Genomic DNA, 27,286 nt, shown 5'->3' on the forward strand with positions numbered 1-27,286 from the left:
GGGGAATGTTGAATGGAAGGGGCAATTACCAGAGGTTTGAGAAATGAATGTTCACACCATCAGGTTGGAGGCAACCCAGAAGCAATATAAGGTGTTGCTCCCCCAACCCGAGTGTGACCTCATCACAACAATGGAGGAGGCCATGGACTGACATTTTCAAATGTGAATGGTAAGTATCACCTCCCCTGGTGCTTCTTTTCCACAGATGCTGCCTGGCCTGCTGAGTTCCTCCAGCATTTTGTGTGTGGCTCATCACAGTTTAAGTTGGATCCAACTTTTACACCTGGAACTCAGATGTCAGCTGGGGGAGAGAATGAACTTCACATGCAGCTCCATAGTTTTCATGCCAGTTATGCTGGTGAAAGAGATACAAACACATTCATTTGAATGATATAAGGTTGCAGATGTTACTTAAAAGCTAATGTACTGTATATGGAATTTTCAAAGATCTTTCATAACATGCAGCACAAGACATAGGTACACCCACAGTGCTGTTAGGGAGGGAATTACATGATTTTGACGGAGCGACAATGAAGGAATGGTGATAGTTTCCAAGTCAGGATGGTGAGTGACTTGGAAGAGGATTTCCAAGTGGTGATGTTCGCAGGTATCTGATGTTCTCGTCCTTCTAGATGGTAGTGGTCATGGGTCTGGAAGGTGCTGCCTTAGGAACTTTGGTGTGTTGTTGCAGTGCATCTTGTAGATAGTACACACTGCTACAACTGTTCGTCGATGGTGGAGGGATTGGATGCTTGTGGAAGGGGTACCAATCAAGTGGGCTGCCTTTGTACTGGATGGTGTCAAGCTTCCTGAGTGTTGATGGAGCTGCACTCATCCAGGCGAGTGGCGAGTATTCCATTACACACCCGACCTGAGCCTTGTAGATGATGGACAGGCTTTGGGGAGTCAGGAGGTGAGCTACACGCCACAGAATTCCTAGCCTTTGACTTGTTCTGGTAGCCACAGTGTTTATTTGTCTAGACCAGTTCAGTTTCCTGTCAATGGTAGCCTCCAGAATGTTGATACTAGGGTATTCAGAGATGGTGATGCCACTGAATGTCAAGGGATGATAGTTAGAACCTCTCTTGTTGGAGATGGTCAATACCTGGCACTTGCATGGCTCAAATGTTACTTGCCATTTGTCAGCCCAGGTCTGGATATTGTCCAGGTCCCTGCTGCATTTGGGTATGAACTGCTTCACTATCTGAGGAGTCATGAATGGTGCAAAACATTGTGCAGTCATCTGCAAACATCCCCACTTCTGATCTTATGATGGAAGGAAGATCATTGATGAAGCAGCTGAAGATGGTTGGTCCTAGGACACTTCCCTGAGGAACTCCTGTAATGATGTCCTGAGGATGAGATGATTGACCTCCAGCCACCACAATCATCTTCCTTTGTGTCAGGTATGATTCCAACCAGCAGAGGTTTTCCCCCAATTCCCATTGACTCCATTTTAGCTAGGGCACCTTGATGCTATACTCAATCAAATGCTGCCTTGGTGTTGAGGGTTATCACTTTCACCTCACCTCGGGTATTTAGCTCTTTGGTCCATGTTTGAACCAGGGTGGTGATGACGTCAGGAGCTGAGTGGTCTTGTCGGAACCCAGACTGGGCATCCGTAAGCAGGTTATTGCTGAGTAGGTGCTGCATGATAGCACTGTTGATGACCCCTTCCATTACTTTGCTGATGGTTGGGAGTAGGCTGATAGAGCAGTAACTGGCTGGGTTGGACTTGACCTGTTTCTTGTGTACAGAACATATCTGGGCAATTTTCCATATTGCCAGGTAGATGCCGGTGTTGTAGCAGTACTGGAAAAGCTTGGCTAGTGGTGCGGCAAGTTCTGAAGCATAAGTCTTCAGGACTATTGTAGGGGTTTTGTCTGGGCCCATAGCCTTCACAGAATCCAGTGCTTTCAGCCATTTCTTGATATCACGTGGAGTGAATTGGTTTGGCTGTATACTGAAATCTGCAATGCTGGGGACTTCTGGAGGAGGCTGAGATGAATAATCTACTCGGCACTTCTGAATAAAGATTGTTGTAACAGGTGCCAGCATAACTTCTACAAACAGAAGGACTGCACTGGTTCAGAGTCAGATCATGACCTCTTTCTCAAAGGCAATTCGGGATAGTTCAATGAAGTCTGGCCTTGACAGTGATATCTGCAACCCGTGAATGAACAATACTGAAAATGAAGCAATTGGACATGGTTAAATAGCAGACTTTGCCCTATGAAAGTACAACAGAGGTTTTGCATCGATTAGTCTCCAATAAATTCTATCATGCTATTGTTAGTCAATTTCAGAGATTCTCACTTGCTCTGGCACAATTGTGCTAAGGCATCGATCAAATTTGAATCCATCTGGATCCTACCCATCCAAAATCCACACCAAACACATGATCAAATAATCTGAGTTGAGGACTGCCTTTTTGTCACTGGTGCTAAACTGGAAGTCTGTCTTTATTCTCAAGTTGATGTAAACAATTCGAAGAGCAGATAAGTTGCCCTAGCTAACACTTATCCCTCAGCTACAACTTTTAAAACATATTAATAGGCAAACCATTTTATTTTGTTCTTAAATTGGCCTTTGGTGAAATTAGAGACAAAATAGAATCATCTATTTTCAAATTCAAATGCAAAGCACATATTGCTTCCAGTGTTATGAAGTCCATTGTTGTTTTTACTTACAGTCTATTATGATACCTACTCTTCAAAAATTCCATTAGATGTAAACATCCTGAGCACGTGAGTGTTGCTGAATAAATATAGGTTCTTTCTGTGTGTTAGAAACTTGAATTGCTGCTAAGGTGATGACTTGAGTCTGCTAAGGTATGTTAGTTGAATTGATAAAGTGAAGGTTTCTGACATTATAACAGAGGCTTGGAATTATTTAGTTTACTCCTGGAGTAAAGCCATTTAAAGCTATCGTAACTTTCCATGTGCCAAATTATGAATTTCTGTAAACTTTTCATAAGTAATTTATTAATCGATAAGAAAGTGAAACATTTCATCACATATGCAAAATACCCTAGGCAGTGCAATTACATGCTCATTAAGCAACATTGCAAACTTGATAGCAATCTGCTTTTAGATTTTACACAGTGTATTTCTGCGGCTTTAAAAGCATTTGATCCTTCCCTGGAGTTTAGTATTGGAGGCAAAAATAAGCTTGAGTATTTGAATTGAAATTCTACAGGTAAGTATGGCTTTGCATCTAAGATCTATTTTCACATCAATTTACAGCTCAATTTAATTGAGATTTATTTCAATGCACTTGTTTTGTACAAAATAGTACACATGTAAATTCTGAACAGATATGGTTACCAGATATTCTTTTAATATTATGAGGAACAAAGTCCATTCATGGAGCAAAAGAAAACAATTGTTGAGGAGTTACCAATCGTGCAGCAAAGTAACATTAAAGGTGCCTTTTTGAAAGGAGTAGACTATCTGTCTGGCGATATGAAAGAATTTGGTTCCTGGATCAAAGGTAGGTGAATATTGATATTCAATTCTCAATATGGTGTGTCAACATTGCAAGAAAATATGTTTTAACCTAACAGCTTGTGAAAGAAGGCAGAGATTTATTTCGGCGATAAATGGAAATCACTTTAATATAGCTACATTTAGGTACCATAGATGTGAAAAATAGCCAAAATAGCTGTACGTTTTTCTAATTAGTAGCAGTATTATAGGGAAAACAGTTTCAGGGGTTATTGAATGCTGTGATAATTTCTGATCTACTGAAATTTTGTAATGTCAGGCTAAGGACATGGTCAAAAATAAAAAAAAATAAAATGGATGTCAAATAAGTCCTGAACTTTTGTTGGAAACAGGGATAATTTACAGAATACTTTATCAGAAGATGAAATGATTTGGTCGCAATTTTTTAAAAAAGATTATAGACACAAGAATCTGCATCTAACAATTTCAGTCTCACCTCTCCTCTCACTTTTTTTACTAGCTATTTTTCTTCACAATCCTGATGCAGATTCTTGATCTGAAATGTGAATTATCCTGCAGATGCTGCCTGACCCACTGAGTTCTTCCAGCGGTTTATCTTTTGCAGAAAATTAATGTACATCTTTACCTGCAAAATTGATTAAAGGAAGTGAATGGTAGTTTTTATTTCTTGATGCATTATCTTATAGTATGTCCTTTGGTAAAATATTTCTTGGCCTTCCACTTCAATGCAAGTTTCTATTTATACAGCATCATTAACAAAGGAAGACTTCCTAATAAACTTAACAAGGACATGATAAAACAAATATTAACAGAGGTAACAGTCTGATTAAAGAGGGATTTTTTTTGAGAAAGCCTGAAAGGAAAGAGATTTGGGATGGACTTTCAGAGCAGAACATCTACACCTCCGGAAGCACAGTCACTAAGAGTAGGCAATGGAAATTATTATTAGAATGGACATAGCCTCTCAAAGAATTAAAAGGCAGGATCTGATTACTGAGATAGGGAACAAATAATTCTGCAGAGATTTGAATATAGTATAAGAATTTAAAGTCTAAAATTTTAATGGGTCGAACCTTTAAACGACATCAAAAGCAAGGCTGCTGGGTCTTTGGTGCTGGTCAGAGAACAAACAATAGAGTTCTTTTTGAACTGAGCTGTATGAGGAACAGAGAGCCAGGAGGTCAATGGAAAAACAAAGTCTGCAGATAACCCATTTCTCCTCCTAGTTTGGATGTTTGGAGCTAATCCAAATTGACTACATATGTCAATAATTGTTCCATTGGTCAACAACTCCGTGTAAAACGGTATCTGCATTTTAGAATCATGTTTAACATAAATAGAAAATTGAAGATTCTGGAAAGTTAGTCAGACACACAGCATTGGAGGAGATACAAGCAGCATTTTTTCAGATGTGAGTTCAATAAACACAAACTCTATTTCTGCTTCCACAGTTGTTGTTTGCCTTACATTTCCAGCATTTTTAGTTATTATTTTAGAGCTACAGTCTCTACAGTTTCTTTGCACTTTGAATTTATTTTAACATAATACTTATGCAGCTTATGTTCCTATCCCTGGGTCATCTTTAACCTATTCAAACAAGCGTTAAAATTATTTTTTATTATTAATTTAACGAACTCTATCAAATATCCTCAACTTCCATAACTTTATTCAGTAATTACATTGTCAAAAAGATATAAAGCTGTGAGCTATTCTAATTAAGCAGGGGAGTAACTTAATATTCGTCCTTCAGATAACATTACAGTACTAAAATTAAAACTAGTCTTGACTAGTTTGCTGATGGTGGAATGCTGATTATCTAATCTCTCCCCATATCTAAAATCCCACAGTCCAGGGTATATTCTTGAACCTTCTTTTCAGTCTCTGCAACACAACCATATCCTTCCTATAGTCTGTTGACCAAAAGTACTCCACGTATGGACTAACCAATGTTTTATACAATTGCAACGTAATATCCCAACTCTTATAAGACCATAAAATATAGGAGCAGAATTAGACCATTCAGCCCATCGAGTCTATTCTGCCATTCTAACAGGGCGATTTATTAACCATCTCAACCCCATTCTCTTGCCTTCTCTCCATAATCTTGGAAGTCCTGACTAATCAAGAAACTATCAACCTCCACTTTAAATATACTTAATGACTTGGCCTCCAAGATATCCATGGTGATGAATTCCACAGTTTCACAACCCTCTGGCTAAAGAAATTCCTCCTCATCTCTGTTCCAGATGAAAGTCCTCTATTCTGAGGCTGTGCCTTCTGGTCCTAGACTCACCCACTATAGAAAACATCCTCTCCATGTTCACTCAATCTAAACTTTTCAACATTCAATAGATTTCAATGACATCCATATAACAATATAACAATTACAGCACGGAAACAGGCCATCTCGGCCCTTCTAGTCCATGCCGAACGCTTACTTTCACCAAGTCTCACTGGCCCGCACTCAGCCCATAACCTTCCATTCCTTTCCTATCCATATACCTATCCAATTTTACTTTAAATGACAATACCGAACCTGTCTTTACCACTTCTACTGGAAGCTCGTTCCACACAGCTACCACTCTCTGAGTAAAAAAATTCCCCCTCGTGTTACCCTTAAACTTTTGCCCCCTAACTCTCAAATCATGTTCTCTTGTTTGAATCTCCCCTACTCTCAATGGAAAAAGCCTACCCATGTCAACTTGATCTAACCCCTCATTATCTTAAATACCTCTATCAAGTCCCCCCTCAACCTTCTACGCTCCAAAGAATAAATACTCCAAAGAATAAATCCCCTCTTATTCTTCTAAACTCCAGCAAGTACAGGCCCAGAGTTATCAAATGCTTCTCATAGGTTAATGCTTTCATTCCCGGTATCATTCTTGTGAATCTCATCTGGACCCTATCCAATGCCAGCATATAAGGGGCCCAAAACTGCTACATTACTCTAAGTGCATTCTGACCAATGCTTTATAAAGCCTCTGCATCACAACCTTGCTCTTATATGCTAGTCCTCTCAAAATGAATGTCAAAATTGTATCTGCCTTCCTTACAGGTCAACCTGTAAGTTAACCTTTAGGGAATCCTGCACAAGGACTCTCAAGACCCCTTGCACCACTGTATTTTGAATTTTCTCCCTGTTTAGAAAATTAACTTTTATTCTTTCTACCAAAGTGCATGACCATACACTTCCCTACACCATATTCCATCTGCCACTTCTTTGGTTTGTCTAGGTCTTTCTGCAGACTTCCTGCTTCCTCAACACTACCTGCCCCTCCACCTATCTTTGTATCGTCTGTAAACCTGGCCACAAAGCCATCAATTCCATCATCCAAATCATTGACCTACAGTATAATGTGAAAAGAAGTGGTTACAATATCAACCCCTGCGGAACACCACTAGTCACTGGCAGCCGCCCAGAATAGGCCTCCTTTATCTCTACTCTTTGCCTCCTGCCAGTTAGCTAATCTTTTATCCATGCTAGTATCTTTCCTGTAATTCCATGTGCTTTTATCTTGTTCAGCAGCCTCATGTGTAGCACCTTGTCAAAGGCCTTTTGAAAAGCCAAGTAAACAACATCCACTGTCTCTCCTTTGTCTACTTTGCCTGTTATTTCCTCAGTGAATTCCAACAGGTTTGTTAGGCAGGATTTACCCTTAAGGAAACCATGCTGCCTTTGGTCTATTTTGTCTTGTTCCTCCAAGTACCCCGGATCTTCATACTAAATAATGGACTTTAACTTCTTCCCAACCACTGAAGTCAGGCTAACAGGCCCATAGTTGCCTCTCTTCTGCCTCCCTCCCTTCTTAAAGAATGGAGCGACATTTGCAATTTTCCAATCCTCCAGAATCTAGTGATTCTTGAAAGATCATTACTAATTCCCCTTTGGTGTGTAGTCCATCTGGTCCAGGTGACTCATCTAACTTCAGACCTTTCAGCTTCCCAAGCACCTTCTTCTTATTAATTGCAATTACACTTACTTCTGCCCACTGATACCCTTGAATTTCAGACATACTGCTTGTGTCTTCCATGGTGAAGACTGACACAAAATAATTATTAAGTTTGTCCGCCATTTCTTCATCCCCCAGTACTAGCTCTCCAGCATCGTTTTCCGGCAGTTCAATATCTATTCTCAACTCTCTTTTACTCTTTAAGTATCTGAAAAAAATGTGTTCTCCTTAGTATTACTGACTAGTATATCTTCATATTTCATCTTTTCTCTTCCTGTGTTTTTTTTAGTTGCCTTCTGTTGGTTATTAAAAGGTCTAACTTCCCACTAGTTTTTGCTACTTATGCCCTCTCCTTTTCTGCTGTCTTTGACTTCCCTTGTCAGCCACGGTTGCCTCATCCTGTGTTTAGAATATTTCTTTATCTTTGAGATGTATTTATCCAGTGCCTTCTGAATTACCCCCAGAAACTCTAGCCACTGTTTTCTGCCATCAGCCCTGCTAGTGTCCCATTCCAATCAACTTTGGCCAGCTCCTCTCTCATGCCTGTGCAGTTCCCTTTACTGCACTGTAAAGTAAATCATCTGACTTTAGCTTCTCCCTCTCAAACTGCAGGGTGAATTCTATCATATTATGATCACTGTCTCCTATGTGTTCCTTTACATTCTATGCCTTGACCTTTGAAGGCAAGCATGTTATATCTCTTTTTCACCACCCTATCCAACTGTGTTGATTCTTTCAGGGAGCTATGGCCTTGGATGCCTCAGATTTTCTGTTAGTCAACATTGCTTAGTGTCTTACCATTTGCTATTGGGTATTTGGGTATTTGTCTTACCCTTCATCAAGAGGGTTTCAGCCCGAAACGTCATCACTACCTCCTCCCATAGATGCTGTCTGGCCTGCTGAGTTCTGCCAGCATTTTGTGTTTTTTATTTTGATCCATATCCTAATTAGCTTTTGACAACCGTCCATGCTTTCCATTAATACTAACAATTTTTGTGTCACCCATAAACTTACTAATCATACCTTCTACATATTGTACATGACAAAGTCATTAATATATATCACAAACAGCAATATGCTTGCTTTTTTCAGAGATTCTCAGATAGTTCTCATCTGGCCCTGGTAATTTATCCACCCTAATGTGATGATCTAACGGTTCCAATTTATTAATACTTACAGTATGTGGTCTAAACAATCCACATATTCTTCCCAAAACTCATCATCCTTGTGTCCTTCTCCTTGGTGAATACAAATAAAAAGTATACCTGTGGGACCTCACCCGCATTCTTTGGCTCCACACAAAGGTTGCCCCTTTGGTACCTAAAGGGATCCACTGTTTTCCTAGCTACCCTCATGGTCCTTGGTCTTAAAAAGTAAATTGGGATTCTCCTCAAACTTACCTGCCAAGGATACTTTATGACCTCTTTTTGTTTGTCTTCCTGATTTACTTCTCAAGCACTCTGCTACACCCTCTATAATCCTCAAGAGACACAAGAGACTGGAGATGCTATGACCTGGAGCAAAAAACAAATGGCTAGAGGAACCCAAGTTCAACCTTCCCTCGCCCTCGCCCTCGCCCTCTCCCTCTCCCTCACCCTCTCCCTCGCCCTCTCTCTCTCCCTGTCTCTCCGTCCCTCCCTCCCTTCTAATTTTGGACTCCCCAACCCTCACCCATTCAGAAATCAATGTTACTCCTCAAGTATGCCACCTGGCTAGCCAGACCTGTCTTTGTTAATTCACTTATTTTGTTCTTTCCTTACTCAGAGAAGAGCAGACTCATTAGACATTGCATTGTGTCTTGGAAGAAGCCACATGCTGACATTCCCAGGAAGCACAAGTTTGGGATCTTCTCTAGCTGTTGCTTCATTACCTGGTTGACCGGCATGCTATAGGCACTTGTTTACTGCAAATACAAACTAAGCTTTCAGAAAGTCTAAATAACAAATGGAGGCAGCACCGTGGCACAGCAGTTAGCATAATGCTTTCTCAGCACCAGCGACTTGAGTTCAATTCCACCTCTGTCTGTAAAGTTATTTGCATGTTCTCCCTGTACTGGGCTCCTCTCACATTCCCAAAATGTACCAGTTCAAAGGTCAAAGCTCAAAGTAAATTTCAAAGCGCATATACAACCCTGAGATTAATTTTCTTGCGGGACCATTATAGAATCAATGAAAGACCACACTCAACAGGGCAGATAAACAACCAGTGTGCAAAAATAAACAATAAATAAGCAATAAATATCGAAAGCTTGAGATGAAGAGTCCTTGAAAGTGAGTCCATAGATTACAAAGGGTCCTGCCAAAGGGTCTCTGTCCGAAACATCAACTGTACTTTTTTCCATAGATGCTGCCTGGCCTGCTGAGTTCCTCCAGCATTTTGTGTGTGTTGCATAGATTGTGAGAACAGTTCACTGATGGATCAAGTGAAGTTGAGTGGTTTATCCCCACTGTTCCAAGAGGCCAATGGTGGAGGATTCATAACTGTTCCTGAACCTGGTGCTGTGGTTCCTGAGGCTCCTGTACCATCTTCCTGATAGCAGCTGTGAGAAGAGAGCATGTCTGTGGTGGTGGGGTTCCCCAGTGATGGATGCAGCTAGATGTGAGGACACGAGGAACTCTATTCCAGGTTAATGGAGTGAGGGCAGACTTGCATGAAATGGAAGATATGTGGGTGAGGGCTGCGTTGATGGTGGAGGAAGGAAAGCCTCTTTCTTTGAAAAAGGAGGATACCTCATTAGTTCTGGAATGAAAAGCCTCATCCTGAGAGCAGATGCTACAGAGACAAAGGAACTGAGAGAAAGGAATGGCATTTTTACAAGTGACAGAGTGGGAAGAGGTATATCCTGTCCTCACTGACCACCCTACCGGCTGCCACATGCAGCACATAATTCTCCGTAACTTCCGCCATCTACAACAGGATCCCACCACCTAGCACATCTTCCCGCTTTCCACAGAGATCGCTCCCTACACGACTCCCTTGTCCACTCACCCCTCCCCACTGAACTCCCTCCTGGTGCTTTTCCTTGTGAGCAGAACAAGTGCTACACCTGCCCTTGCATTTCCTCCCACAGACCCATTCAGGGCCCCAAACAGTCCTTCTAGATGATGCAACATTTTCCCTGTGGGTATGTTGTGGGCATTTACTGCGCCCGGTGATCCTAGTGTGACCTCTTGTATATCCGTGAGACCCGACGTAGATTGGGAGACCACTTTGCCGAGCACCTACCCTCCGTCTGCCAGCAAAAGCTGGATCTCCTATTTTAACTCTACTTCCCATTCCCATTCTGACATGTCAGTCCATGGCCTCTCTACTGCCACGATGAGGCCACACGCAGGCTGAAGAAGCAACACTTTATATTCCGTCTAAGTAGCCTTCAACCTGATGGCATGAGTAGCAATTTCTCCAACTTCTGGTAATTGCACACTCCTCACCCTGTCCTTCATCATTCCCCATCCCCTTTTCCCTCCCTCACCTTATCTCCTTACCTGCCCATCACCTCCCTCTGGTACTCTTCCCTGTTCCCTTTCTTTCATGGCCTTCTGTTCTCTTTTATCAGATATCCCTTTCTCCAGTCCTTTATCTCTTTCACCAGACGACTTCTCCTGGTTTCACCTGGCACCTACTGTCTTGTACTTCTTTCTCCCCACCTCCCCCCACCTTCTTAATCTGACTTCTCCTCATTTTTCTCCGGTCCTGAGGAAGGTCTCGGCCCAATATGTCGACTGTTAACTCTTTTCCACAGACGCTTGCTGGCCTGCCGAGTTCCTCCAGCATTTTGTGTGTGTTAACAGGATAGAATATTTTGTGGATTCAAAAAGTAATGCTGGTGATTACACAATATTCAACCCTATTCAGAACTGCTTATGGAATGAACTTGCCCATGTCAGCACCCCCCAAGACTTGACAACAGTCACCTATTACCTGGTAAATGGCAAGTCAAATTTACAGCATGTAGTAGCCGGTAACAACTCCAACAATAGAAAGTCAAACAGTTCAATAGCATTACAGTCACCAGAACTCCACCTTCAATATTCTAGAGTCATGACTGACCAGAAATTCAATTGCACAGCTCACATAATCTTGTCATTCCAGAACCAATTCAGATGTCCTGTGGTGGTTGCCAAAGGTTATTTTAAGAGTAATTAGTCAAAAATTGTAGAGATTACATTTTGAAAAGATATAGAAATATAAGTTTGAATGTAAATTTGTTTGAGTTGTATATTCATGAATTGAGATGATTGGCGTAGAGGGACGGGAAGATGGGAACTCTGAAATAAACACGAATGCTGAAATAGCAGAACAGGCAGCGCCTATGAAGGTGCAAAGAGTTAATGTTTTAGCCTGAGAAGTAGGAACAGCTTGGCATGTTTCAAGTTACAGGGAAGGAGGAGCTCCTTGGGGAAAACAAGGAGAATTAATATAATGGGGGGTGAAAAAATGGTGATGAAGACTTGTTTATCATTAATGATCTGCGAGAAGGTGGCTGAGTTGTACAGAACAGAAATGGGCCTATTGGCCTGTCAGTTCCCTGACAACTATTTTGCCCAGCTACACTCATCCCATTTGTCCATGTTAGATCCTTTTCCTTCTACACCTTGCCTATTGAATACCTGTCTAAATATCTCTCTAAATTTATAATTGTATCTGGCTCTACCGTCTAGATCTTAAATAGAATGAAATTAATGAGGAGGAGGTAAAACATTTTTAAAGTACCATTCTGGAACTGTGGAAACCAATATTTTATGCAAACTAAGGGAAATCCAATAAAAGAATAGAGAATGCTGGAAATGCACAGATGGTCATGCAGCACATGCAGGAAAAGCAAAACAGAGTCAGTTAAACCGCATTTCATCAGAATGTACCAGTTCTGACACAAACTGGAAGTAACACAAGAAACTAAAAAGTCAGGTTTGTATTCCTGGTTATCTGAGAGGTAAGGTCAAACACGAAAGCTGGAATTGCTGAAGTCAAATAATAAGTTCTGACCAGTGTAACACACCAAGTCTGTAGATGAGATCCTATTCTGCAATTTCTCCTAAAATGGTTGCACTAAGTGCACAGCAGATTTAATACATTGAATGTAAGATACAGCAGTTCAATGAACATCGAACATCCATCAGAATTTCATTCAAAAAATCAATACAATTTTTTGAGTTACTATATAAAATATCTGCTGTAATAATGCTATTTTAGGCTTCAAATTACATTTGCATGGCAGCATCCAAAATCCACAGTTATAAGCCTGTTGTTCACGAAGTAATTTAATGGTCATATACTGTTTTCTCTGGCCACATTTCAGAGCAGAACATTGTGTTTCAATTTGTCGACTGGGTCCTGCGAGGTGCTGCTCAGGTGATGTTTGTCAACAATCCTCTGAGCGGGCTTATTATTTTCATTGGACTCATTGTGCAGAATCCATGGTGGGCACTGAATGGCTTCCTCGGGACAGTGTTTGCAACTTTGGCAGCACTTTTGCTCAATCATGACAGGTAAATGCATGTTGGAAACAAATATTTGATGCTCAAACTGCTCTCATAAAAAATTATTGAAATGGTGTTCTGAAATTTTCCACTTATTGTACCATTTTGTATACGAGTTTAATGTAAGATTGTGTCATTGATTGCCAAGAAACTACCGGTAGCTTACAAACCTCTAGATCCCTTTAGTAATTCTCTAAGCAGTAACTAGGACCTCAGGGCAAAAGGGAAAAATGAAGATTGAACAGAGCTAACAATTACTTGGAGATACGGGGAGAAGAGGATGGAGTAATCACAGTTTAGAAGTTGAGGGACTGAAGTTTCGGCAGAAGATCAAAAGATGAAAGATATGATCTCATACCAATACAGTACACAGTTCTTTTCTGAGCTTGAGGTTAGATGCCAGTAATTGACACAGTTTGTGCAAGGATGCCTTCTTTTTCCTTCAAAGTTCCTGCTGAAACATATTGCCAAGTGTAAAATTTGAAATAAACCAGAACTCTCAGGCAACATTTAAAGTGTTTTTATTGCTGTTTTTTTAATCTATGTAAAATAGGTACCTTGGTAAATTTTGATTAATATGTCTTAAATCTGATTTATTACAAAACTTAAAGAACATAGAACAGTACAGCATAGGAACAGGCCATTCAGCTCACAATACTGAGCCAAAACAGCTAAAAAGCGAATTTTAAAACAACCCAACCACTTCCTTACATCTCTTAAGAACCTCCAATGTATTTCTCTCTACCACCATACCAGGCAGTGCATTACAGGCACCCACAAATCTCTGAGTAAAAAACTTACCCCTCACACCCCCCTGAACCTACCCCTTTTCACCTCAATGCATGCCCTCTGGTATTAGATATTTCAACATTTCAACCCTGGGAAACTGATGATCTCCGTCCACTCTATCTCTGCCTCTCGTAATCTTGTAAACCTCTATCAGATCTCCCCTCAGCCTCTGGAGCTCCAGACAAAATGACGCAAGTTTATCCAGCCTCTCATGATAGCACTTGCATTCTAAATAAGGTAGCGTCCAGGTAAATCTCCGCTGCACCCTCTCCAATGCCTCAACATCCTTCCTACAGTGCGGCGACCAGAACTGGATGCAATACTCCAGATGTGGCCAAACCCAGAGCTTTATAAAGTTGCAACATAACCTCGTGACTTTTGAACTCAATGCCTCGACTAATAAAAGCAAGCATTCCATAAACCTTCTTAACCACCTCATCAACCTGTGCAACTAATTTCAAGGAGCTATGAACTTGGATCCCAAAATCTCTCTGCTCAGCAATACTGTTAAGGATCTTGCCGTTAACAGTGTACTGCCTCCTTGCATTTGCCCTCCAGGTGTGCAACACGTCACATTTATCTGGGTTAAACTCCATCTGCCATTTCTCTGCCCATATCTGCAACTGATCGATATCGTGCTATATTCTTTGCCAGTCTCCTACAATATGCACAACTCCATCAATCTTGGTATCACCTGCAAACTTACTGACCCACCCGTCTACATTTTCACCCAGATCATTTATAAATATCACAAACAGCAGAGGTCCCAGCACAGATCCCTGCAGAAACCACCAATTACAGACCTCCAGTCTGAATAAGTTCCTTCTACCATACTCTCTGTTCTCTATGTACACGCCATTTCTGAATCCAAACAGCCAATTTGCCGTGGATTCCATGCACTGTAATCTTCTGGATTAGTCTCCCATGACGGACTTTGTCAGACACCGTACTAGTTAGGCTAATGGTTTCCAAGTGGTGATATATCCTATCCTTAAGAATTTTCCAGCAATTTCCCTACAACGGACGTGAGACTCACTGATCTATAGTTCCCAGAATTGTCCTTTGTTCCCTTCGTAAATAGCGGTATAACATTAGCCACTCTCCAGTCCTCCAGGACCTCACTTGTGGCTAGAGAGCACATGAAAATACCTGTCAAGGGCCCAGCGATCTTGTCTTTTGCCTCCTTCAATAACCTGGGGTAAATCCTATCAGGACCTGGGGGCATCATTCTTAATACTCATTAGGAGGCCCAACACTTTTTCCTCCGTGACCTCTAAATGCCCTAACATATTTATACAACTCAGCGCTGAACTTCTGGCCCTCCACATCCTCTTCCTTAGTAAATGCTGAAGCAAAGTACTCAACAAGTACCTCACTCACATTCTCCACATCCAAGCAAATGTTCCCTCCTTTACCCTTGAGAGGTCCCACCCTCTCCTTGCTCTTGATGTATGTATAGAATGCCCTGGGATTCACCTTAATCCTACTCACCAAGGACTTCTCATGAACCCTTCTGGCTTTCTTAATTCCCTCTTTAGTTCTTTTCTGACTTCTTATACTTCTCAAGGACTTTGTTTGATCCTAACTTCTGAAGCTTTACATAGTTTTCCATATTTTTCTTCACTAAATTCATCACCTCTCTAGACATCCAAGATTTTCTTATCTTTCCATCCCTGTCTTTCCTTCTAACAGTAGCATATCATTTACTCTGGACAATTGATCTTTAAGCACCCTCCACATGCCTGATGCAGACTTGCCAAAGAAATGGTGTTCCCAATTAATGCTTCTTAGTTCCTACCTATTGCCCTTGTAATTTGCCCTACTCCATTTTAAAGCTCCTCCACCCCCAGGACCATACCTATCCTTATCTATAGCTGTCCTGAATGTTAAGGAGTTGTGGTCACTGTTCCCTACCTGTTCACCCATTGGAAGGTGAGTCACCTGGCCAGGCTCACTAGCCAACACCAGGTCCAGGTCGGACCCTTCTCTTGTTGGACAGTCCACATATTGATTTAAGAAACCTTCCTGGATACACTTAACAAATTCTGCCCCATCTAAACCTTTGCACTCAGAAGATCGCAGTTTGTCCTAGGGAAGGTAAAATGCCCCATGACAACATCCCTATTAATTTTTACACATTTCTTTATTCTGATTACACATCTGTTCCTCAATGTCCCGGTTGCTATTAGGGGTCTGTAGTACAATCCTGTCAGTGCGATAGCGCCCTTCCTATTCCCGAGTTCCACCCAAACTCTGTGTCTGATCTCTCCATTATGTCTTCTCTGAGTGCATCTGTGATATGGGCTCTGAATAATGGTGTAACTACACCACCTCTTTTACCTCCTCCTCTACCCTTTCTGAAACTTTGAAAATCTGGTACATTAATCACCCATTCCTCTTTTATATTTCACTGTCAATCTATTATCTGTGATCTGTGAAAAATCCAATTTTAAATTGTGGGAAATTGAATTTACAAATTATGCAGTATTATTTCTCAGTTAGTTTGGGCTACAATAGTAGGCACTTTTGTAAATTTTCTTAAGGATTGTGGAGGCTCTAGTTGCGATGAAACTACTTCATGATTAAAATTCCACAACTTTTTCCATTAGCTGCACCAATAAATTTTGTTTAAAATGACAGAAAAATTGGTCAGGAACTCCAGATTGCCACTTACTAATTTCAAATCAAAACAGTTTTAATATTTTTAAACACAAAATACTCTGTAGATGCTGGGGTCAAAGCAACACATACAACATGCTGGAGGAACTCAGCAGGTCGGGCAGCATCCATGGAAATGAACTGTCTCTGTTTCGGGCCGAGATCCTTCGTCAGAACTGAAGAGGGAGGGTCAGGGGCCTCATAAAGAAAGTGGGGGGAGGGTGGGAAGGAGAAGGCTGGTAGGTGCCAGGTGAAAAACCAGTGAGGGGAAAGATCAAGGGGTGAGGAAGGGGAAGCAGGGAGGGGATAGGCAAGAGAGGTGAAGAAGGAATGTAAGGGGAAAGCACTATGGATAGTAGAAGGAGGCAGAACCATGAGGGAGGTGATAGGCAGCTGGAGGAGGAGGCAGAGTGGAACTGGGATGGGGAAAGGGAGGGGGATGGAATTACCAGAAGTTGGAGAATTCAACGTTCATGCCAAGGGGCTGGAGACTACCCAGACTGTATATGAGGTGTTGCTCCTCCAACCTGAGTTTGGCCTCATCATGGCAGTAGAGGATATTTTTAATTTTTTAAAATTTATTTTTAAATTTTTGAAATATTTTAAAGTTTGTTTATTTCCAAATTAATTATTTAATGACTTTGAACTTTCCAGGTCCATGATTGCAGCAGGGCTTTCTGGGTACAATGGCATATTGGTCGGTCTCTTACTGGCTGTATTTTCTGACAAAGGAGATTGGTATTGGGTGCTGTTGCTGGCTGTGATCCTCATGTCAATGTTCTGGTATGTTAAAAATGTTTAAAATCACAGAAGATCAGATTAGAAACTGATGTTTGGGTTCCTACTTGAGTGAAGTTATGCATTTACAGTTAATGTAGACTGCCTCCAGTTTCTTTGACGTAGATAAAAACTTTCAAACTCAAGGTCTTAGTGGCCACCGATAACACAGCAATCTTTTAGTCCTTGTTTAGAGCCAATGAATAATTAGAACTGAATAGGAAGTTTCTAGTACACCAATCTGTCTCCTTTACACCTTAAATGGGAACCACACTCTGAGATTCAACCAGGATCCGCAATGGGTTTCAGTGGTGGATATGGTCTGATGTATCATGTCATGAAATGAGGTAGATAAAGAAATGCCTAAAACCATTAATATCACCAACAATGCCTCCATAGTGTAGTTAATTGTTAAATTCATCTCTTAAAACTGACATCAAATATTTGTTGCTTTGAGTTATGTTTAGAGCTTCCATTTGAAGAAGAAATAGAACACAAAGGCCAAATACAGCAATGCTGAATCAGAGACTTGAGGCAAATACATTTTTCATCTGTTCTCTCCCATTCAGAAGATATTCATAAAAGGTCAGCAGAAAGTGTAAAGGAAAATTAATGATTTTGATTAGTAATGGGAAAATCTATCTAATTTTCAAAGGTGTTCCAAACAGAAACTGCAGAATAACTCCTATCATTTGTCACAATTGCGCCTTTGTTGGTTTGATACTGGAGGATTTTGTGGACAACCCAACACATTCCAGATTAGTATTTTTAAATGTGATTCTGAAAAAAAAGATCAGTAAGGAAACCTAACTAGTTAGGCCTAATATCCTGTAGGCACCTTTAACGTCTGTCAGGGGCATAAGAACACAAGTCTACCACAAAATTTGTATAACTGATTCTCCATGTTCATGTATAGTTCTTTGTAGAAGGAGAAGAGATTAAAATTGTGACCCATTCCACAAAAATAGAACAGATGGTTGTAATTCTTTAGGAGACCTAAAATGAGGTAGATGTGAGTTCAAGCATCATGGGTGGATGAAGTGGCCTGGAAAGGTCTTGAGCTTTTGCTGACAACTAGGACGAAATAATGTAGAATGGAATACCAGCTGACTAAAAGCAAGGAACATAAAAACCAATTGAGATACAATCAGTAGTAAATTAGAGGGAAATAATATAATCATTCAACCTTTGTAAATGGCCTAACCACAAAAAAAAACTGCAGTTTAAAACTGGAGGGAGATTGTTGATAGATACATTTGGATTTTTTTTTAATTTTAAAAAGGTATCATTGAGAATTGGTTGGAACATTTATCGAGATGGAAGTTAATCTATGGATATAAAGCTAACATATTCAAGTATCAGAGAAACAGCAGGAGATGTGATAACAATCAGGCTTACCTCACAAAATGCACCAGAAATTGAGATTTATATAGAGTATTTGTGAGCAAAATAGCTTTTTTGTGTTAACTTAATGACAATTAGAGTCTTGAAGAGAAAAGGAAAAAATGTTGCAGTGGTAAGGAAATTTTTTAAAATGAAATTGTTCAAAGGATATAGTGCTGTCCAGAGAGGCCTGGATATTTAACATATTGTTTCAGTGAGGTGACAATCATGGTTGAATAGCTGGCACTTTGAAAACAGGGAATTCTGAGTATAGTAATCCATCTTTAAGAAATGAACATGTTGTTTCCTTCATACCAGTGTCAGCATTTGTCTTGTCATGTGGTGTATTTCAAGTGTAACATTTCATAGGCATTAAGCTTGCAGCATCACCTGAGAAGCACTACATGTGAAATACTTCTTTTCTGCTGCCTTGAAAATAAGCTATTGTACCTCTTGCTGTGTCTCAATGCATAAAAGAATGCATGACAAGTGTGAGGATTACAGTAGCGCTGTATCGAAGCATGCAGAGTTCAAAGTTCAAAGTAAATTTATTATCAAAGTAGATATATGTTATCTGATACAACCCTGAGATTCATTTTTGCGGGCATTCATAGTAAATACAAGAAGCACAATAGAATCTATGAAGGTCTGCACCCAAGAGGACAGACAACAACTGATGTGCAAAAGACAACAAACTTTGCAAAAACAAAATGAAAGAAAAATAAGTAATAATAATAATAGATAAATAATCAATAAATAGCAAGAATATGAGATGAAGAGTCCTTGAAAGTGAGTCCATAGACTGTGGGAACAGTTCCATGCTGGGTGAGTATAGTTGAGTGAGGTTATCCCCTCTGGTTCAAGAGCCTGTTAGTTGAGGGGTACTAACTATTCCTAAACCTGATGAACAACACACACAAAATGCTGGTGGAACACAGCAGGCCAGGCAGCATCTATAGGGAGAAGCGCTGTCGGCGTTTCGGGCTGAGACCCTTCGTCAGGACTAACCGAAAGGAAAGATCGTAAGAGATTTGAAAGTAGTGGGGGGAGGGGGAAGTGCAAAATGATAGGAAAAGACCGGAGGGGGTGGGATGAAGCTAAGAGCTGGAAAGGTGATTGGCAAAAGTGATACAGAGCTGGAGAAGGGAAAGGATCATGGGACGGGAGGCCTAGGGAGAAAGAAAGGAGTGGGGGGGGAGCACCAGAGGGAGATGGAGAACAGGCAAACAACTAAATATGTAAGGGATGGGGTAAAAAGGGGAGGAGGGGCATTAACGGAAGTTAGAGGTCAATGTTCATGCCATCAGGTTGGAGGCTACCCAGCCGGTATATAAGGTGTTGTTCCTCCAACCTGAGTTTGGATTCATTTTGACAATAGAGGAGGCCATGGATAGACATATCAGAATGGGAATGGGACGTGGAATTAAAATGTGTGACCACTGGGAGATCCTGCTTTTTCTGGCGGACCGAGCATAGGTGTTCCGCGAAATGGTCTCCCAGTCTGCGTTGGGTCTCACCAATATATAAAAGGCCACACCGGGAGCACCGGACGCAGTACACCACACCAGCCGACTCACAGGTGAAGTGTTGCCTCACCTGGAAGGACTGTCTGGGGCCCTGAATGGTGGTGAGGGAGGAAGTGTAAGGGCAGGTGTAGCACTTGTTCCGTTTACAAGGATAAGTGCCAGGAGGGAGATTGGTGGGAAGGGATGGGGGGGACGAGTGGACAAGGGAGTCGCGTAGGGAGCGATCCCTGTGAAAAGCAGAAAGGGGGGGAGGGAAAAATGTGTTTGGTAGAATGTGGGTTCTGAGGCTCCTGTACCTCCTTCTTGATGGCAGAAGTGAGAAGAGAGCATAGCCAAAATAGTGGGATCCCTGATGATAGAAGTTGCTTTCCTATAAACAGCACCCCATGTAAATATGCTCAATAGTGGTGAGGGCTTTACCCGTGACTTTCTGGGCTGTATCCACTACTTTTCATAGGATGTTCCATTCAAGGGCATTAGTGTTTCCACATCAGGCTGTGATTCAACCAGTCAATATACCCTCCACCACATACCTATAGAAGTTTTTTAAAGTTTTAGATGTCATTCCAAATCTTCGCAAACTTCTAAAGAATTAGGGGCACTGCTGTGCTTTCTTCACAATGGCAACTTAGGTGCTCAGCCCAGGACAGATGTTCAGAAGTGATAGCACCAAGGAATTTAAAGTTGCTAACCCTCTCCATCTCTGATTCTCCTGATGAGAACTGGCTTACAGAGCCCATTGGGCTGGCTGACACTGAGTGAGAGGTTGTTGTTGTGGCACTGCTCAGCCAGAGTTTCAATCTCTCTCCTAAGTGACAGTCAAGCACTCAAGATCATCGTGGTTGGTTTTCCATCTTAACACCTACCTTTCCACCCTATCCTATAATTCTTGATTCCATAATGTACAAAATCTATCAATTACTATCTTGATTTATTATTGAGTGTCCGAACCTTTCAAAGAAGTTTCCCCTCAGCTCAGCACCTAACCAAAGCAAGTCCTTATTCTGAAATTGTGACCATCTAGCTCCAGATTCTATACAATGAGAAAATGCTCTGTCATGAGTTTTAAGTGCTTTGCATATTTCTGAGTTAATTTCTCATTCTCCTAACCATGATGCAAGGATGCAACTAATGCCCAGTTTTCATGGCTATAGTTATGATAGCTGTCATCAGCAGCAGTCCACTGTGCCCCTAAATTTGAGCCACTACAACAAAGAAACAATGTCTTACTGAACTCTGTGCGTGATCCATACATATGTAGTTGACATGAAACAATAAAAGCCATGTTGCAATAGAAAAAAAGGATGAATTAGTCCACTGGTGGGCTGAAAAAATTCTGCAGGTTGGACCAACCCAAAGGGCCCAGTGGCATTTGGCAGCAGGTTAGAAAGATTCAATTTTTCCACTCTGATGGTACACCCTTTGCATTAGGTGTGAAACAAGATGATTAAATAGAAGACAAGGAAGAAGATAGGAGGCATGTCTGCATATTCTAGCTTTCATGCAGTGATGGGGCCAAACATCACTGAAATGGCAGTTCCTAGACCGTGGCAAGTAACGACACTGAAGATATTAAATCAAATTCTCTCCTCAGAACGAATCAACTTCTCACATCCCAGTTGCCCTCAACCACACTCTCTTTGGATATACCTAGAAGGTGCCAGTAGTGCATGTATCACTTCCATTTCTTTAGTTATCTTTTTTGCTTCAGATAACTGAGAAAGCCAAGTGGTCAGACAAGGTGAGAGCTGCAAAAGTTTTCACTGGGATTTTGATGGGTTTAATCCAGGAGAGAACTACAGAGCTCAAACTTGCATGTGCTTAGACACTAGTAACCTGTACCCGGAAAAGAGAGAAAAATGATCAGAGGTTGTGAACGAGAACTGTAATATACGTCATGAATGAGGAGTCTATTGGAGCAGGCAACAGAACATGACTGATAGGACAATAAGGTGCCTGATTCCCAGAAAGATTGCATTTGATATTAAATGGAGAAATCTTTTCAAAATTTCAGTCTGAAACAGAGCAAAGCAAAAAAGTGGTAGCTAGAAAAATTAGAGAAATTAAATAAATATTCTATATCTGCCCTCATGAAAGAAGACATAGACATAGAAAGCTGAAAATTTAAAGAAAGTAGATCTCTCATGAGAATAAAGAACTTAAAAAAAATTAAAGAATTGTAGTAAATTTAATGAATGGTTAATAAAATGAACACTGGAAAAACTGATGGGGTTAAAACACATTCCTGGACCTGAAAGGCTGGTGCAGGAGTCCAAACCTTGATTTTAATCTTCCAGCCGTTTTGTACTGCACCTTCACAGAGAGTGACATTGCTGGCAAGATCAGCACTTTATTAACCGATCCTAAATGCTTAGAGGATATTGGTGAGACAGCATCACCAGTCTTTGCACAGTCTTTAGTACAGGAAAGCCTAAGTGCTAGTAATTGGAGAGCTAGGAGCTTCAACCAGTAACAGAATAAAGACATGAAGTATTTTCAAGTTGCAAGGGTGTATGCCTTAGAAAGGAATATGTAAGTGGTGATATTCCAATGCACCTGATGTTAGACAGTGATCATGAAAACGCTTTTGTGAGGTGCCACGAGATATCTTGCAGATCAATATTTTCAAAATTCATTAATCTGGATTGATTGGGCTGGGGACCTGGGTTGATGGTCAGATAGGGGAAATCATGAGATTTTCATCTGGAGATGCAGTTGGAGTTGATAATACAGACTGGAGCTTTAGTCAATACCTTGATTTCAACTTTGAATCAAAGAGCCGTCCAGAAACTTGATCCAGACTGAAATACCCAGAGAGATAAGGATTTTGATACAGTTTCACACCCACTGAACGTCACCACCCCTCTCCGTCCCTCTTCCTCTAATTTCATTCTTCCCCCCCCAATCTCATATCCAACTCCCATTTCCCTCGCCCCCCCTCAGATTTTGTTACCTCATTTTCTCCCAAGCTTTCCTCCTCCTGCCTCCCAGTCTCCCTCCCTCACATCAGTTACCCATTACTCTCTGTCCCTGTTATTAGGCAACATTAGTGCCAGGGCAGGTGGCAGTCAATGGAAGATACCATACATCAATTGTCAAAATTTTGTGACATATATTCATTCATGATAACAAGCTTCGTGTGGTGAATGGGGTGCAAAGGGTTTTGTTTTGAAATAATTTGAGGTTTTTGAGTGCTGTTAGACCTAATCTCATTCCATAACATCCCTGGCTTACTCCTCATGATAAAGTTAGGGTATTGGGCCATGAGATACAATTATGTCTCTTGTATTAGACTTCATGTCATTCTAAAATACAGTTCTGCTCCTATACAAGGTCTAACTGTCCCATTTTTGAGGCATTCTAAGTTCACAACTTACAGATAGTGAAGTTGCTCACCAAAAATACAGTTTATGCCCTTACAAACTTCGACGATACTTCCAAATGGAGCTCTAAGATTCATCTGTTAAGTGAAAGCAGTTGATTTCCTTCCCCATCTTTGACCTTATGCCATTCATGGGAGTGAATCAATATTAAGGATTTCCAGAAGCAGTCCGTGCCACCATCTCTATTGGGTTTGTTGTGTTTCAAGAAAGGTCAATTCCACTTTAGGACAGGGACTCAATGGTGCTATACTGAAATAAGAAATCAAACCGCATCCTGCTTTTCTTGCAATAAGGTTCTGAAGTATAAGAATAAAGTTATATAGACCCTTGGTTAGTCCATTCCTTCAGTGTTGTGTACAGTACTGGATCACATTTTGGATTGGTACGCATATATACTGTATAGTCATTCAAAAATAAATGCTAGGCTGACTCCCAGAATTGAGTAACTCTTCTGTAAAAATAGTGAATGGGCAGAGTATAGATTCCATACCTTAGAATGTTGAAGAATGACATATTTGAAACATAAAACTTCATAAGAGACTTGTCAGTGCAAATGTTGAAAGGAAATGTCACCTGGCTAGGAAGTCTAAAGTTGTAATTCTGATCTCAGAACAAGAAATTGGTTATTTTTGAATGAAATGGTGAGAAATAATTTCAATGAAGCTACTGTGAGTCTTTGGATTTTTCTAGTGCAGGAAGCTGATTATAATCACTCACTGATTATGTTCAGAAAAGAGATCTGCAGATTTTTGTGTGCAAAAGGAATTAAGACCCATAGTAATAGTGCAATGTGATTGAGCTGAAGAAAAAGATCAGTTGTGATCTCAGTGAATACCAGAAGCCAGTTTCAGCCGCTGAGGAGTTTATTACTGTGCATTACAGTAGTGTAGTGGTTAGCACAATGCTTTATAGTACAGGTGACCCAGGTTCAATTCCTACTGCTGCCTGTAAGTAATTACACATGGGTTTCCTGTGGGTCCTCCATTTTCCTCCCACAGTCTGAAGACATTACTGGTTGTTAGGTTAATTAGTCATTATAAATTATCCCTTGATTAAGCTAAGGTTAAATCAGAGGATTGCTGGGGAGTGTGGCTAGGATTAAATCAGGGAATTTCTGGGGCCGTTAGGGCCTATTCCACACTGCATCTCAACCATAAATAAATAAATATCTTACATTTAACTCTTGTGGACCCAGTTATGACTTGAAGACTGATGCCACAGTCAGCCAAGCTGCAGCCTTCCAAAGTTGGGGCACTTCAGCAGAAGCCGAGGCTTCAATCAATTTCTTTCCGTGGAAGTTCAGGTTGCTGGCATCATGGCTGTATATTATACTCTACCAAAAAAAGTTGTGTGGACTCAGCAGTCCAGAAAAATGTCTTCCAACAGTTTACTAGGATTGCAAAGATACCACAGTGGCACGTGGAAGGAGCTTCATAGAACAGAAGATTATTATCCTCTAAGACTGCAATCTTCCTTCCACACCTACCACTCCACCTGTGCTCTTGCCAGCCAACCAAAACTGTTGCCACCCATATCTGGGCAGGAATTTGCAGAGGTGTCAAAGCTCATTCTCTCATGCTCAAAAGCCCTCTGCAGTTCCTTCCAATAAAAACCTAGAGCTTCCAAACAGCCATTCTGAGGCTCCAACTAGCACTTAGTACAATTGGTAGGAAAGATATTATTGTAATACACCAGGGAACTAGCATGGGTTGAACTGCCCATTTCTGTCTCTGAGTCCTTGGTATTTTAAATGAAAATGGTCACTGCAATTAGAAAGGTTCCCTATGCTTCTTTAAGGATTTTCTACTTGTTAAAGAAATTTTCAGTGACATGAAATCAAAAAATAAGAATATCAGTCTTCAGTGACCTCAGGAGCAGCACCCAGAGTGGATTGTTTTTTTTTTCTGACGCAAAGCTCCCCACTATGCAATTGGCATGTGTCTACTACATTCATTTGACCACAATGCTGGATTATTTTTCTCCTTCCTCACCAGTATCATCTCATAACCAGCTGTCCCACTCTGCAAAACACAATTCAGTTGTAACAGTTGTACTTTCGGAAAAAGTCTGCCTTAAGCCTTTCCAATAAAAAAAACAGATAGAGCCTAAAACTAGTAGACTGTTGTTTTAAACCATTGTTCCTTGGGTTATAAAATGCTAATCACTGAACCGAAAGTCAGTGTGCGCCACAAGATATTTGGTGGAGGAAAATTCAGTCGAAGTAATTTCTTTTCAAATAAGCTGAACATAATAATTTACAAATGTTTGGGGGAGAATCTAAGCATGATTTTGACAGCCATGTGTATTATAATATTTGGGTACTGTATTCTATAGATCTGATACCCGAATCTCTGGCAATTTGTAGAAGTTACTGAGACTCCGTAATTTAGAATGTGTCCCACAACATATTGTATGTTTTATTGATATCTTTCGGTAGTTGTGTGTTGAATCACATCAGATAATCTTTAAAACTTCGGGAACGTTTTCGTCCTCTTTCTGCCCGTTCTCCAGCAAGAGTAGCAAGGGACGTGAGATTAAAGTCAGATCGTAGAAGTTAGCTAGGGAGTGCAACTTGGGTAGGGAGTACACTGGCCGGTAACAGCACCCTCGCTCTTCCTGGACTGCTTAACTGGGTTCCTCTGTACGCGCGCTTTGAGCTCGTACCCCCAAGGACATCTGCCACAATGTGCTAAGCATCAGAGGTAACAGACGAGCGAACGATCACTTGTCTATTTTCCATGACCTCCCCAGTTAAAAAAAATGAAGATTGTTTTGAAGCCACGCACAGAAGCACCGGAGGAACTCAGTGGGTCAGAGAGCATCGGTTACTTTAAAAAACATCTTCGTATACGTGTCTTCTTAATGGAGGAAGGTGCAAAATATCGAGCGATTTTGTTTTGTTTTGAGTATTTCGTTAATGTGGGTGTTAGCGGCATCCAAAAGATCCCAAGTACGTTAATCACTTGACTCATAAATGGATTATGGATGGAATGATTCATTCATGAATTTGGATTAGAAGAGATTTCTGGTGATTAGTTCCTGGTTGAACTTTTTGCCCCTCTACATTTTTTTCTTGACAGGAATATGAACTTTGCATGTGATTTTAAGTATTGAAAAGATTTGGTCTCGGTACATTACTATTGTTGATGAGGCAATGCTGTGGAATATTTCCAGTACATATTCCAGTACCTGCATCATATTGGTAAGGAAACAACGGAGAGTAAGAAAAGGGCATATTAAGTTTTTAGATTGTAGTAGATTCTTGATAAGTAAACATGACAGGGACAAAGCAATTAGGAAGTTTATAAAGCCAAGAAAAAATAGGAAGTTATTTTATATACACAGCAATAAAAAAATAAAAATCGAGAATTGCAAATGCTGTAAACCCAAAATAAAACTACATAATGCTGGAAACACACTGTAGGTCAATACTCAACAGTGAGAAAAGAAACAGCTAATGTTTCAGTTTGAAGACTCTGTCAGAACTCAGGCAAAGTCAGAAAAAGGAAGCTGAGATGGGCAGAGAGCACTAAAGGAAAATTCAGAACAGAATTGGCATTGGGAAAGGGCAGCATTATATTATTTCAGTTTGGTAGTTACCAGAAAAACAGAATGAAATGGAATAGGAGACACTGAATGATGAGATAAGTAATAGTTATTGAATTATACAGCTCAGAAAACTCATCCTTTCTAATCAAGGTGCTTCACTGAGACAGTCCCCTTTGCCTGCTTTTGGTACATTTCGCTGTCTGTGGATCTATTCCATATACCATCACCCTCTTTATAGAAAACCTATCACTCATCATTTCTTTAAAGCTTTATCCTCTCAACTTAAACCTGCATTGTCTAGTTTTAGATTCCTGTACCTTGGGA

At 40.7% G+C, this 27,286-nt stretch overlaps 1 protein-coding gene across 7 annotated transcripts in view; it reads left to right on the forward strand.

Moving 5' to 3' along the window:
• Nucleotides 1-27,286, forward strand: part of LOC140737735 (urea transporter 2-like) — a 139,504-nt gene that overhangs the window by 76,084 nt on the left and 36,134 nt on the right. For 3 of the 7 annotated variants that reach the window (XM_073064322.1, XM_073064324.1, XM_073064323.1), the window contains exons 3-5: nucleotides 3,351-3,492; nucleotides 12,717-12,906; nucleotides 16,999-17,127. In XM_073064322.1, the coding sequence (XP_072920423.1) occupies nucleotides 3,351-3,492; nucleotides 12,717-12,906; nucleotides 16,999-17,127 (461 nt within the window). Of the gene's footprint in view, nucleotides 1-2,692; nucleotides 2,748-2,792; nucleotides 2,832-2,999; nucleotides 3,199-3,316; nucleotides 3,493-12,716; nucleotides 12,907-16,998; nucleotides 17,128-27,286 lie in introns of those variants that run through there. The other 4 variants (XM_073064327.1, XM_073064326.1, XM_073064328.1 and 1 more) reach the window with 4 other exon arrangements.

This window comes from Hemitrygon akajei, chromosome 13 (genome assembly GCF_048418815.1).
Source record: "Hemitrygon akajei chromosome 13, sHemAka1.3, whole genome shotgun sequence".
NCBI lineage: Eukaryota > Metazoa > Chordata > Chondrichthyes > Myliobatiformes > Dasyatidae > Hemitrygon > Hemitrygon akajei.